The sequence below is a fragment of the Antedon mediterranea genome, chromosome 5, assembly GCF_964355755.1.
Source record: "Antedon mediterranea chromosome 5, ecAntMedi1.1, whole genome shotgun sequence".
NCBI lineage: Eukaryota > Metazoa > Echinodermata > Crinoidea > Comatulida > Antedonidae > Antedon > Antedon mediterranea.
The window spans coordinates 24,001,661-24,017,042 of record NC_092674.1 but is presented as its reverse complement, the minus strand read 5'-3'; the positions used below and the strand labels follow the sequence as shown (position 1 = coordinate 24,017,042).

General features: G+C 34.7%; 1 protein-coding gene across 1 annotated transcript in view; it reads right to left on the bottom strand.

The window, feature by feature from the left end:
* Positions 1-2,046: 2,046 nt before the first annotated feature.
* The window catches only part of LOC140049974 (nuclear pore complex protein Nup98-Nup96-like), a 48,421-nt gene continuing 35,085 nt past the window's right edge, over positions 2,047-15,382 (bottom strand). Inside the window, exons 25-32 of the mRNA XM_072094935.1 lie at positions 15,121-15,257; positions 14,203-14,266; positions 13,642-13,856; positions 12,896-13,051; positions 12,434-12,563; positions 9,262-9,385; positions 7,828-8,129; positions 2,047-3,969 (exon numbers count right to left, since the gene is read on the bottom strand). Of these exons, the coding sequence (XP_071951036.1) occupies positions 3,838-3,969; positions 7,828-8,129; positions 9,262-9,385; positions 12,434-12,563; positions 12,896-13,051; positions 13,642-13,856; positions 14,203-14,266; positions 15,121-15,257 (1,260 nt within the window). The 3' untranslated portion in view covers positions 2,047-3,837. The remainder of the gene's footprint in view (positions 3,970-7,827; positions 8,130-9,261; positions 9,386-12,433; positions 12,564-12,895; positions 13,052-13,641; positions 13,857-14,202; positions 14,267-15,120; positions 15,258-15,382) is intronic.

Sequence of the window (15,382 nt, the reverse complement as noted above, 5' to 3'; positions counted from 1 at the left end):
GAAAGCTCTGCTAACTTTTCTGGCTGTTTTACTTCTCGTTTTGATTTAGCTTTTCGCTTTTATGTTGTATCTCCATTGAGATCCAGCCACTGATACCCACAGCATTGTCATTTTTTCAGTAATTTGCCTTTGGATTTATATTGTTAATAACAAAGACGATATTAAGCTGGAAACGTGTGGAAATGAGTGAATATTTAGTTCAAATCTTGGATATCTTTTAAGCCTGGCTAGGACGCAACGCAAGGACGTAGACGCAACGTATCGACGCAACGTTCCAAACATAACATTGCGTGTTACAAGTAGGGCCGACGACGTAACCACGGTGCCACAGACGTTTTTTGCGGGGTTTGTTTGTCGTACGTCGCAACAGTGACGATTTAACTTCTCATTAAGAAGGGGATGTAAAATTGTTGAAAGAGTATTTTCTTGAGTTGCAGGTTGCGTCGTAGTTTTTTCTAGTGGGAACCAAGCCTTAGAACGCATCACCCACTAGTAGTTTAATAACATACAATAATCGCATTAACTATTACAGTAATAGCTTTAACCAAGGATAAACACTATGCTTTCCCAAGAAGCTAAGGTATCTTTGATGTGCTTATTGTCTGTCGACATGCTGACCAACGGTTTGGTTGCTGGTGCGATCATTCTTCTGAGAAACTTGCGGAAGAACAACATATTACTTGGTCAACTAACCGTATCCGAAGTATTACGGTGTTTGGGGTTTTTCTTGCATTTTTTAATAAAAAGCAACGAGAAGAAATGTCATAAAGAACTCGTGTTTTATTTTAATCTCATGTTCATATCAACTTTACTAACTATTCTGAACATTTCGATAGAGAGATACATAGCGGTTGTTAAAGCCCCAACACAATACAAAGTAATATACACGAAAAAGTTGTACTCGAAAATAATAGTGAGTATTTGGATTGTGAGCACTGCTATGGCCTCAATTGAATATTGTTTAGTTGTAACAATAGATATTTATAAAATTTATAAAAATATTTTTATTCATTGCGTGTATCTTTTAATTTTACTTGCTAATTACACATTTGGTGTTAAAATTGTACGCGGTATAAGATCAAGCTATTTTAGAACTTCTGGACAAAGGAATCGCACGATTCAACTCAGTTACCGAATTGCTTTATTTATGCTTACAAGAAACACTATATTAACATTATGGTTTATAGCATTGGTTGTTGTTAACGGCACAATATCTGTAGCAGATAACGGCATAACAGCAGCTAACGGCACAATAGCAGATAACGGCATGATAGCAGCTAACGGCACGATAGCAGATAACGGCACGGTAGCAAATAACGGCACGATAGCATATAACGGCACGATAGTAGATAACGACACGATAGCAGGTAACGACACGACAGCAGCTAACGGCACGATAGCAGCTAACGGCACAACAGCAGCTAACGGCACAACAGAAGCTAACGGCACAACATCAGCTAACGGCAAGAGAAATAAAAGACCACCGTGGTACATGTCACATATATTAATATCAATAGATTCGTTCATCACTCCTATATTAGTATGGACCTTTCATCATTCCTTCCGGAGAGAAGTGATAAAAGCTTTTCAAAAATTTAGACGCAACTTAGGGTGATTTTTTTATCTGTACAAATAACGAGAATGTTAATAGCTAGTCTGTATATGAAAGAGTCGAATCGAGTCGAGTCTCGGTTCGAGCGACATGCCACAACATGTACATTATTTCATGGTAAAAATGTTTTCAAGATATGTGTCAGGAAGAACTACTAGCACTTCGCGATAGATACTCACTATATGGAAATATGATATTGACATATTATGTCAGTCTCTACTACACAGAATGTTTCTCGAACTATGGAAAGCGAATTACGAGGAACAGGCGAGAGAGCATGGGGCGGGGCGAGGGGGGAGGACAACTTAACCTCACAATCCGTAACGAATATGAAAACTCTCCAACGCAGAAATATGAACATTTTGTAGAAGTGTCTTCAAAACGAAACATGCGCGAGAGAAGATATCGAAACATGAACTTGATTGCCCATACTGTAAATAACATAAATATTTAATTGTGTAGAAATATAAATATCCGCAAGAGACTTAAGCTCCGTCTACACTATCAAACTTGTTTAACAAAAAAGGTGTGATGTGCCCAGATAAGGTAGTGAAATGTCATCGTGTCCATATATGGGCACATCACATAACGTTTGATAGTTTAGGCAGAGCTTAAAAATGCATTTTTAAATCAAATTTCATGTTATATAGCTGAAACATTTACTACTTTTAAACAAATAATAATTTTATGTTTTTTTTAACTTAATACCTAAAAACTTGCCCTTTTGAAAATCTAATATTTGACAGCTCAACTCAAGTGGAATGGAATGAAAATGACACATGGTCTTATAAAAATGTTTTAAACAAAATTTAAAAAAGTATTTGTTTAATTTATTCAATCAAATTAATAATTACAAGAAAAGTTATACCAATAAATGATGACCTAGGCTATTGTATCTTAACTCACTATTTAGTCCCAAAACAGAGAGGGAGTAAGTACGGTTGTTTGTTAAAACAGAGGGAGTAAGTAGTACGGAATAGCAGTGGAGGACTGATTGTTTATTTATTATTTATTTATTAGAAGAACAGTACTGAAAGTACTAAGCGTATTAAAATATGTTTTCACTCAATTATTGAAAAACCATAGAGTTCACTAACATAATAAAATATTGCAGATACTGAAATGAAAATACTGTATAGTGATACAGCCAACTCTCCCAATACCGGACTCTCTGAAAACCAGAAACTCTCCCAATACCAAACTTTTTTTGAGGACCAAAAGGTCCCAAATTTAATTTTACCATTAAAAACACATTCCGAATACCAGACTTTCCGGAAAACCAGACTTATTTGGCCGGCCCAAAGGTGTCCGGTATTGGGAGAGTTGACTGTAATAATATCCATATTATGAAGCGTAAGAACATGTATAAAATTTGGTTCATTTTGTGACTAAATAACATATTATATCGTAGATGAAAAATCTTTTCATATTTATTAATAAAATGTTTCTGTTCTGTGTTTCAAACTATGTACACCATTATCATTTTCTTGTTCAACATTTACATAATTATTTTTTTTAGCGATGCCTTTACAAGAGTCTGGACAAACATTTATAATTTAATTTATAAAAAAAAAACCATTCTCGCGAATTCAGGAAGAATGGTTGCATAACATCTTATGAGAATGCAAGATTAATTGAATGCGAGACAATGTGAGAAGATGACATGAATTGTGAGAAGTCATATACAGTGAACTCGGCGTACGCGAGGTAGTCTTACATAAGGCAACGTTAAAGAGCAACTCATATGGAGAGAAATACGAGACTCACACATGTGAGATATGGACATGTGAATATCTGGATGTATTACCCATGATACAACAAAAAGGTGCAAATAGATCATGTGAGATTCTACATGAAAATGTGAGATCCTCACATAAACATGTGGGATCCTCACATGAACATGCGAGATCCTCACATGAACATGCGACTCTCACGTCACATGAACATATGCACTTATGAATATCTGGTATTAACACATAATAGACCATCAAACTGTGAAAATACATGATATAAATTCATAGGCATTACAAGTGATACAGTCAGACAACTATCGAAAACAAAACAAGCGACAGACATTTGCGAGAATCACATGAGTATGCGAGATAACAACATGAACATATCAGTCATTATGAGCATACATACGTTCATGAGAGACAGGCATATATGAGGCATTGACATGAGCATGCGAGACTGACATTTCTTGACTGACATTTCTTGACTGGTCTTTATGCAGTTAGTTCTAACATGTAACTCCGCGTCAGCATTCTCATCTCTTCTAACCCATAATCCTCAGGCATTGGCAGCTTGCCAACATGATGGGCAAGCTGTATAGATGGGATTCTACTGTCTTCAACATTCTGTAATCAAAGTAATTATTGACATAGTTAACTGCTGTGTAGTATTTTGTTACAGCATATAGTTATTATAATAGGGAGGTTTCACAACCTTACGAATACGATAACGTAAACGGATACGTCACACATTTGTGAAACTTTTGAGCTGATCCCCATTTCATATTCGTAAAGCGTATTCGTGTTGACGAATACCACCAGTCATATTCGTGACTACAAAACGAGTATAGTTTTTGATCTATTTTACACATTTTGCATTTGAATAAGGAATGATTCATGATTATAATATAATTATAGATTTATTGAAAGTAATTTACTAAAGTAATTTACTAAAATGCCAGGTCAATTTTGATAAATAGCAGTATTTAAAGTCCTTACTCGCTTTGATGTTACGCGGCTAGGCCTAGGCAGCCAAGCACCAAACAACACGTACCTGCCAATTCGCTCAAATTTACCGCAGTCATATTTTGGACGGCGCCCTCAATATTTCGTTGCCATGCAAAACAGATTTTTCATGGCTTACAAAAAATGAATACGCGTGTTTGGTTATCGTATTTGTAAGATTGCAAAACCTCCCTAATAATGGGTAATGGATTCGTATTTGTACTGTGCCTATTTCAACTGTCGCAAAGTGCTGTGAACTAGCGATGCAACGCATTTGTACCCCTTAATATTCTTCGAACCCTTTACTGCTCCCTCATTCTTCCCTATTTGAGCTACTGTAACATTGTTTGGGCCAACACTTACGTATCCAAACCTAAGTAAACTGCAAATAATACAAAAGAAGGCTATCAGGATTATAACTGGCGCTCCACCGCAGTCCCATTCTTCCCATTTATTTTCCAACCTTAATCTCCTCAAACTCACTGATATAAACTTAATGCAACAAGGCAAATTTGTATTCTCCGCCCTGCATTACACTTCTCCAAATCATTTAAGCAATGTTTATTTGCAATTTTTCTATTCACAATTACCCTACACGTTCTAGAACAGATATTCACATACCTATCCATAAAACCAATTATTTTCAAAAAAGTATTAGATAATATGGTTCATCAATTATGAACAGTCTACAGCCTACCATCCCCAATTACAAATGCTGTTTCAATTACTTCATTTTCCAAAAAATTTAAACGACAATCGAATGTCGCAATTTTATTTTTGCTGCTGCTGCTACTCTGATCTTCTGTGATTTTGAGTTTTATTTTCTGATACTAAAAACTGATTGATTTTATTTTTATTTATTTATTTATTTATTTATTTCTATTTATTTCCCCCCGTCTGTGCGTTTTTTTGTTTTTGTTTTGTATGCTTGTTTCTCGTAATTCCCACTCTTATATACATATCCATTTTATTAGCATAGGCATACCCAGCACAAGATACCCACATCTTCTCGGGATTATGCCTTCCTGCATAGCCTCTTTTCTTTTGTCCATCCAACAACAATCATTAATATCCATATTTTTTTCCCTGATCATTTCTGTATACTATTTTGTATTGTTTTGCTATGGTGGAAAATAAATGTCTTTTTGAAATGAAAAAAAAAACGCAACCTATACAATGTAAGAAAGAAAATGCTCTTTAAATAATTGTGTTTGCCCCTGCCTGCGTGAAATCAAATCTGCTTGGTTGCGTGTCAACGTTAGTTAGACTTTTGCCTGGTTCACACTGCATACTTGACTACAAACTGTACTGTGTTTTCCTGTGTTGTTGCATTGTGTTGCGTGAAATTAAACTGATTTTATTTCCCGTAGGGGTGTTTGCAACACTGTTGCGTCGGTTGCATTCCGTCCTACTGGGAACCACGGTTAATGGTCCCTTTTGTTGATCAACAGCAATCATTCAATAATAACGACAAGGGCCAAGATGGACAAGTACACCATGGTTCATTAAAGTGTATAGATTTTTTGTCTTATGGTCTTCACTGTCCCTGCTTAACCGCTTAGTCGACACACTGTTTACAAAATGCTATATACCCAACATTCAAACATAAGCTAAATTTATGCTTTAGATAACTGTTGCGCTCTGCCTACAATATCAAAGTTTATGTGACAAAAAAATGCTATGTGCCCATATATGATACATGTCACATCACTACCATATTTGGGCATATCACTACAATATTTGAGCACATCACACTTTTTTTGTCAAACTTTTTTAATAGTGTAGACAGAGCTTAAAGGGGGGTTCCGGGTTTAAAATGAATAGTAAAAAATGTAAAATATATTTGTTTGTCTCTTGAACGGTAAAAGTTTCAATTTATATAAGCGCCCAGTGAAGCAGAACGAAGGCTGTGAAATGAGGCCAGATTACAAGTGCAGCTACGGCAAAATCACACTGTGGTTACAGAATACGAAATTCGTGAAATGGTCAATCTTCCGACGACTCGTTATCATTAACCATATCAATTACTTTTGTAAAATTATACTTATCTTATGTAATTTTAGTCGGTCTTCCCATTTATAAAATCAATTTTCTATGAAAATCCATCAAAACAGTGAAAAATTAGATAAGTTTGCACTTTACGTTTGCCGATTTTCGCACTGACTTAGGGAAAGCCTTCAAAATCAATGAAGCGTAACGTATACAATCCTGCACCACCTGCTGAGCGAGGAGAGCGAGACGACGATACACGTGCTCTCTCTGCCCATGCCTGGCATCGTCACGTGATAAGCAGATACAGTATACAATACCAAACTGGTCGGGTCGAGTATACCCCGTCTATATCACAACATGAACGATGTACAGTATTTGATTGAAGGTCGACTCAACCTACCGGAATGGTATAGATAATATAGCTCGAATGAAAGAGTTGGAATATTTGTAAACATAAGTACAGTATTGCTAATTTTAACAAGTGTAGCCTATAGTAAAAGGCCTGGTAGTATCAATTCGCATAGGGTCTACTACACTAGCTAGCTCAATTTTTAACTGGGCCGGATCGGCTAGGCTAGGCTAGCTAGGTCTCCTTCCTACTACATACCGGTCTACTTGCTTGATGCAGTATCCGCTTTTTTGGAGAGTAAACTAACTAGGCCTACTTATTAGACGTGCGGACGGCGATCGGACCTTGTTTTGCCTCAATATTTACAGCCGATTTTTGTAGAACGTTTTAGGTTTAGGCCTAGATTGTTTAGGAGTTTGGTTTTGATAGGATGGGTTTGGAATCCACTGAGTTTTGTTATTTATGGGCCAATCGTTTAGTAATAGGCTAGCTAGGCCCATGAATGATGGCCCCAATGCAATGTTTTAACGTAGCCATCGTGGCATGGAATCCCTAGTCAGAAATGGCTCTCACCCCGGCATGAATAAAATGATTTAGGCTAGGCCTAGCCTACTAGTACGTGAAGCCGATATACGATCTGTACTATTAATTCGAGGTATAAAAATAGTATAATTTATGACTCCGTAATCTGTACTAAATTTTGTATTTCATTAAATGTCAAATAAATATATGCTACTACTGTTATTATTACACTTTAGGCCTAGCTTAGCAAATCTACAAAAAAATGTATTTCACAATGATCGGGTGGTCATCGTTTGACAGAGGAGAGAGAACATAACGTACAAGCTTGACGTCGCGAGTTTGGAATCCACTGATGACGTGATTTTGTGAATATCTCATGAATATTAATGAGCTTCCCTAAGCTGCTGAAAAACAGACTTTCCATGAATTTACCCTAAAATGTATATGAAATTTAATTTTTTTAATTTCTCGTTATTACTTCTTCATTCTGACATGTCTATATTGTTATAATGTTTTTTATTTAATAAATAAACGATATTTAAAAGCAATTTTAAACCCAGAATCCCCCTTTAAGTTGCCATACATTATACCATTAGGTTAAGATAGAATAATCATACCTGTAAACGAATAACCGCCTTCATCATATTGGCAAGCTTTTTCGACATTTCTGACTGGCACAGCCTGTCCTTAGCAGTTCTACATTGTAGGCTTCGAACACGGTTGCAAAGAGACGCAAGCTGCGGTTGCAGCTTCTCTAGATCAAACGCATTACCGATGCCTCGTTGCAGCTCTTCAAGTTTTTCTAGAATGTGAATGAAGTCCAGAAATACCATACCATTTGTACTCCAATCTTGGATGAAACTGCAGCGATCATCAAATGAAAGTTCACTCAAAAACTCTTTTAAGTATGAGTACTTTTCTGTTGATTAATAAACAGAGTATATCAATACAAATTATGTACAGTACATACATACGTACATCATATAACTTTATAGACTCTAGTAAAACCTATCTACTGTACAACTTATATATTGTACACATTATATAAAGAAAAATGTATCTACTGTACAACTTATATATCGTACACATTATATAAAGAAAAATGTATCTACTGTACAACTTATATATCGTACACATTATATAAAGTAAAATGTATCTACTGTACAACTTATATATTGTTCACATTATATAAAGTAAAATGTATCTACTGTACAACTTATATTTATAAGTTACTTATTATTCCATTCTGTAAGGGGCGGGTTTCCCGCTGTTGAATGAGTTTGAATAAAATAAATAAATAAAATAAATAAAATATATTGTACACATTATATAAAGAAAAATGTATCTACTGTACAACTTATATATTGTACACATTATATAAAGAAAAATGTATCTACTGTACAACTTATATATTGTACACATTATATAAAGTAAAATGTATCTACTGTACAACTTATATATTGTACACATTATATAAGTAAAACCTATCTACTGTACAACTTATATATTGTACACATTATATAAAGTAAACTTATCTATTGTATTGTATTATTTATTGTACACATTATAAAAACAAAACGTATCGATTGTACAACTTTTTGAATAGGTTCATGCCAAAAGCATTATAAACAATTTCTTTTTAATGAATAATTTGCATAATTGAAGCATAAGTTACAATTACGAGCTGGTCGCTACTAGTTACAGCCAAAGCATAAATAATAAACATTAATATTAAACGAAAGAAGTAGGTTTCATTCCAGGATTTCATTAATAAAACATTCAATTGAACTTTATTTAACCACGGACGCCCAGATCAACACAATTTTAACAATATTATGTACAGTATATATAAATATATATTTTATATGAAGGGCTAGTATTGCCCGAAAACTCTGCTAATTTTTCTGGCTGTTTTATCGTTTTGATTTAGCTTTTTGCTTCTTTTATTTTGTATCTCCATTGAGATCCATGCCACTGATACCTACAACATTGTCATTATTTTCAGTAATTTGCCTTTGGATTGAAATATATATTTAAAAGTATTGCCTTACCATTAATGAAGGAATCTGCAGCTAGTTCATGTAAAACTATCTTATGGCACTCGTTCCAAAAGCCCGCCTTCAATAGATGGTATGCCTGGTCACTGTGGCGCCCTTCATATTTTGCTCGTAATGACTACAGAACAAGACAAAAATAATGTTAAAAGTTAAAGACACATTCCCTACATACTTGACGATTCGTAAAAATATTGCATATGTATTACTTTAAAACCAATGAATCCAGGTCATTCATTGCTTGAAATGTACATTTTATGGTAAATTATGATAAAAAGAGAGAAACAATGAACTACCTAAGTAGCTCACATCAAATGTCCTCCCGTGAACGGTCTTTAAAGACGAAAAAAGTTATCGCAATAGGACCATATAGTATTTATTTTTACATTAAATGTAGTTTGTGACCTTAAATTAGATAGGTAGATAATCGGACTTTAAAGGCTCATTGTTGATTTGTTCTTCAAAACTGAGGATTCCAACAATTATTTTACACAAATACGAATTACTTATCAATTATTGTACAATAGTATTATTACAAGTTGAATGGCGAGAAAAAAATATTAAAAAGTTAAAGATGTATTGTCCCTTTTGTCAAATTCCAAAAAAAATAAAAATTAGAAGATTTCGAAAAAAAGTGGGTCATTTTGAAGTATCATAATAGTTATTAACTTTCCCCAAAAATTAGTCGAAAAAAAAAATTATTTAACTGAAATACAGACGTTTTTTCAGTATTTCAGTTAAATAATTTTTTTTTTCGACTAATTTTTGGGGAAAGTTAATAACTATTATGATACTTCAAAATGACCCACTTTTTTTCGAAATCTTCTAATTTTTATTTTTTTTGGAATTTGACAAAAGGGACAATACATCTTTAACTTTTTAATATTTTTTTCTCGCCATTCAACTTGTAATAATACTATTGTACAATAATTGATAAGTAATTCGTTAAAAAAAAAACTGTGACTTCCAGTCAAAGTTTTCGATCAAAACATATCTCATAATGCAACGCGCTTGTTTGGCTACTATGTATGCATAATCATAAAACTTCCTCGCGATCTGTGTGAAAACACCTTCTCAACCGTGACGAGTTGTAAACAATCCTAATTAGGATCATGCATAATGCATACTCTTGGTTTGAAATCTTTGTTTACTTTCGCTTGTGACGATTTTCCAGACAAAATGTAATAAAACTAATTTACCTGTTAATTACGTAAAATTGTGGTTTTTGGCACGAATTTTTGACTTAAAGTGAATAACTTTAATATTACTTTGATATGGCCAATTTAAATTTAGAATATTTTGACTTTCATTTTTTTGTGTTTCAAGGGACAATACATCTTTAAGTTAAATAGGAGTCAATCTTTCAACGAATGAAAATACTCTTCCCATTCAAAAAATACAAAACACTTATTGAAGAGAATCCTGGCGTTTAACTACTGTATTTACTTTGTATTATGAAATATAATAAATATAAATCGTACAGTAGTAGTTTTATAATAGGCAATTCAATATTTCATATCTATTTTTTTCATACTATTTTTATACATGTCTTTGTAATACAATATTTTTGGACTTGTTCTGCCTTTTGTAAATGTGTTTATATACCAGAATATATATTGTTATGTAAAAGGGTCCTACAAAAAACGAAGCTACAGCTTTTTTATGCAGGATCCTTGTTATCAGTTGTATTGCAATTATGATGTAATTGATGACTAAATAAATAAATAAATAAATTATAAACTAGAAAGCCACTCCGAGAGTGCATACCTCCGCCTACTGTAAAATTCTCCTACATAAGATTTCTCCGGGAAAAAAATATATATTTATATATATTTGTGTGTGTTTTAATGCTGTTAGTGTTATAAATGATTTAGGCTAATTTCACTACAAGCATGTGTATGTGAGTTTGGTGTAATGGTTATGTAACAATTAGCCTTTCAATTAACAATAGCTTCAGTTGACTAACAATAGAACAGCAACGCGAAAATCAAACGAGTGAATTTGAAAAGAAATAGGTTTTTTAAACTACTCTCATAAAAAAAGGTGCACATTAAATCAAATTAAAATTACAAATCACCAATTATAACTCTTGCCTCTTGTACAAAAATGAAGTGTTTTGGACAAGTAGTTCTCAAGAAAATGCAATTTTAGTTTACTTGTTACTTTAAGACTGCTCGCCGGCTTTTGAAAAATTCTGTCCTATCTTTTATCACTAGCAGGTTTGAAAAGTATACTAAAAAGTGGTCCAGAATTGGGACCATGGTCCCAAATGGTCCCAAAATTTAATGGAATGGTCCTTGACCACATATCTATCTGTATATTTATTTTGGTAAAGATCTTATAATTACTTTTTGAGTAATCCTGCTAACAAACAAACAAACAAACAAACAGACAGACAAACTGTGTTGCTCTTATTTTAGCTGCATCTTGCCTTTCCAAGAGAGGGCGTATGTAATTAGGATCCATGTTATAAGTTTCGCATTGACTACATGTGTTCTAGAGTTCGGCTTCTAAATGTCTTATTGTGCCGAGATAGTGTGTAATTTACTAAACTAGTAGGCCGCACATTGCTTGTAAGTTGTTAGAGTATTATATTACAATAATTAGAATTATATAACCACAGTAGTGGCCTAGATTATTAATGCTATACTACATTGTGGTCGTAGGCCTATGCCTGCGTAGATTGAATCTTATACGATCGCTCGAACAGCATGGCGATAAACACGAGTCTCCGTGTTCTATTTTGTATGCCGTATCTATAGAAGTAGTCACGTCCGTATGAGGGCGCTGTTGATTATTTGATGACTTTGTTTAATAAGTTCTTTAGGCTTGTAAACCTCCGTAAGAGGGCGCTACGTTTGATCTGTTTTGCAGATAGTTTATATTTATGTTATGTTTATTACTATTTGGAGCTGGACTTAAGTTATGCTTAATTTCAGTTCACCCTGTTTATGGCTGAATTTGCTGTATTAACGAGTCAGTCAACAAGTGATTGTGTTGCAGTATTTTTTGTTGTGGATTGAGTTTATCTACTGAATAGCGAGGTTGATGGTTCAAGCTCGTGAGGTCAGCACACAAACAAACACACGCGATCGATTACATATACCTCCTTGGCGGAGGTAAATAAAGGTAAACAATATAGTTTGAATATTGCATTTATGTTTTATACCTTTGCTTCATGTATCCATTTTGCTGGTATCTGTAGCTCTTCAAGTAAAAATCTTTCTTTATTGCAAGTTTCTTCAGTTCGTTTTAAGCTGCACTGACGACACAACAACTTTTTCACAGATAATTCACGTCTATGAATATAAAAAATGGTTAATTTTTTATTCAGTAGTTTTATAGTTTTTTTAATTTGTTATCAGTTCACTATATGTTATAGAAAAAGACACATGCGAATACTTCCAAACCTATGGCTTTAAAAATTTGATCGCAGATTAATTTATTTATAGGCGCCGCACACTGCAGGTTGGTTTTCAAACGTGTAACAGTCACAGCTCTATGTTTGACAACATTTTAAAAACTTGTACAAAACCGGAATGACATGGCATGTACCGGCATGGTAAATGGTACGGTAATCAACCAATCAAATGGCAAGGATATTTTTTTAATATTTGTGTTCAATACGTACCTTCTATTGTTGGGAATATGTAACAGAACAAAGACAGCCCAGTGCCACAGTCCTAGTGCTTCTAACTGAGCTGCATAGCTTGTGTGTAACGTACACATTGCCTGTTCAGATATGTGTGAGTAGTGTAGAGCCTCCAATACTTGGGATAAATGCCAACTGTAACGAACAACAAATAGAAAAACAGGGTTTTGAGAATTAAAGGAAGTTAACATTTTATATTTCAATGTACATCATACATCATTAGTAAAGTAAGGTTTTGCAGTCAAGTCAATTCTTGTAGTGGAGCTGTAGCTTGGTGGTTAACATGCCTTCCAATTCCATGGTTCAATCCTGACTAAATGCCGGGCTTGTAACTCATGACTCTTTAATTTCCACTCCCTAAGCCTCAAATGAGACTTAGTTTATAAGCACAAAAAATTATAAAACATTTTATCAAGTGACTTGCTGTTGGTCGATCCCCAAATTTCACATAGGTGGATTGAATATCTAGTATATATATACATATATATTATATCTAAAATAATATAAATATCTGTCTATCTAATATTCAGAATTAAAGCAATCGTGTACGTTTTATCAAAATGTGATGATATCCTGGTAAAATAAACAAATTTTGATTTACAGAGAATCCCACACTAAAAAAGGCTATGTACCAAATTGAAATTTTTAATCTTCAAAACCTGCTTGGTATTGTAAATAAATGAGGGCTTTACAATACTGAGTTCCTCTTCCTAACATAAACTTACCTCAACCTATAGTCCATAGGGTAGCATGTGTGTGTGGTTGGCGCTAGTGTACTGTCCAATCGGTGCGATTTTATACTATAGATTTTTAATAAATGATAACACGTGTCTGTCACATCATCTTCACAATCCTCGGTCTCATCAACTACTAACGATTTTTCGTCTTCAATGTACGAGGGGCGTGGGGGATTGCAGTAGTGTCCGAGGTCACTCTTGCCCTGCAAAAAAAACCAAAAAAACAATTTAACTAAGTATAGTACTTTTACTTAAGCTCTTTTGGGACACCCCTTTCTGTGACCCCCCCCCCCCTATTTTGGGACACCCATCTTCTGGGACAGCCCTTTTGGGAAACCTTTCTTCTGGGAGACAAATCCTCTTTTGGGACAGCCCTCTTTTTTGGACACCCTCTCTTTTGGCACACCCATCTTCTGGGACACCCCCATCTTTTTGGACACTCCTCTTTTGAGACACCCATCTAGCATAAGTATACGTATCCCTTAATGTTATGGGTTTACACTGTATTTTTCCTTTTAATACACTTTTTAAAAGCAATAAACCATTTACCATAGCTCCTTTTTCATATTCTGACAAAGCTTCTGATATAGATGCAGTAGGTGGACAAAAATACCTACAATAAAAAAAAACAAGTATGTCAACTTTCCACTTGTTTTCATTTGGAAACACCATCCAAAAATACAATATAAAACACACACAATATTAGTAACTATACACCTTTCACATTGCCTAGCTAAACTTTGGAGTTTACACACACTGAGGCACAAGCCTTCTTCAAACTTAACTGTAAATTGAGGAAATTCGGATTAGGCTCTCCACCGACAGCAATGCAGTGCCTACCAGATCAGCACATCGGGAGACGATCCTCCACTCTTTTCGAATAGTGTACCATACTATGGTGACCCCCTGGATCAAATTAAGCAATCTCCTTCAGTGCGATCCTAGTCAAGCTAAGAAGCTAACCCAGTCAAGGAAGCCCTTCAACAGTCAGACCCAGCATATATTTGGATGCTAGAAAAGACTGCCTCTTGGATGCGACTGGCATCAGTGGGAGGAATGAAACTGTACTGTACTGAACCAAGTCCTTGAATTGCACTATATGTACATGGGACCAACAGCTTTACATCCCATCCAAGAGGTCGAGGCAATGAAAGTAAAGCATCTTGCCTAAGGATGCAATGAGTATCGCACAGATAGCCTCAACCCCATGCCTATCACATGCTAGTCAAATATTATCATTACACCATCACTCCCAGGTATATACAGCACCTGCCGCTATTTCCAGATGGTCTCCCATCCAGAACGCAACTGGCCCCTAAGTTTATTAACTTCGGTGAGCTGACGAAAACCAGTGTTTAAATGCAGTAGTTAGTTAGTAGACCAAAAGAGTTTACAAATAGTTTTTTTTAAAGTGATTTATTCATATCTGTTCATGGGAAAAATTATATTATTAAGGTTTTAACATACCAAAGGTGAATAGCTAATGCTCTTTTCCAGTCCATCTCCTCACAAGTGTTTATGTTACCAATTGATGAAGGCCATACAAGTTGACCACCTAGGAGAGCATACACGCACAGATGTTCTTTACTGATGTAACAGTCGGCCTGTAAGTAGTGAAATAAATCAATTACTTATACCCAATTCACACATTACTGCACAAATGTAAACATCTGTCTACACTATCAAACTATTTTTGACTCACAAAAATGTGATGTTGCCCAAATATGAT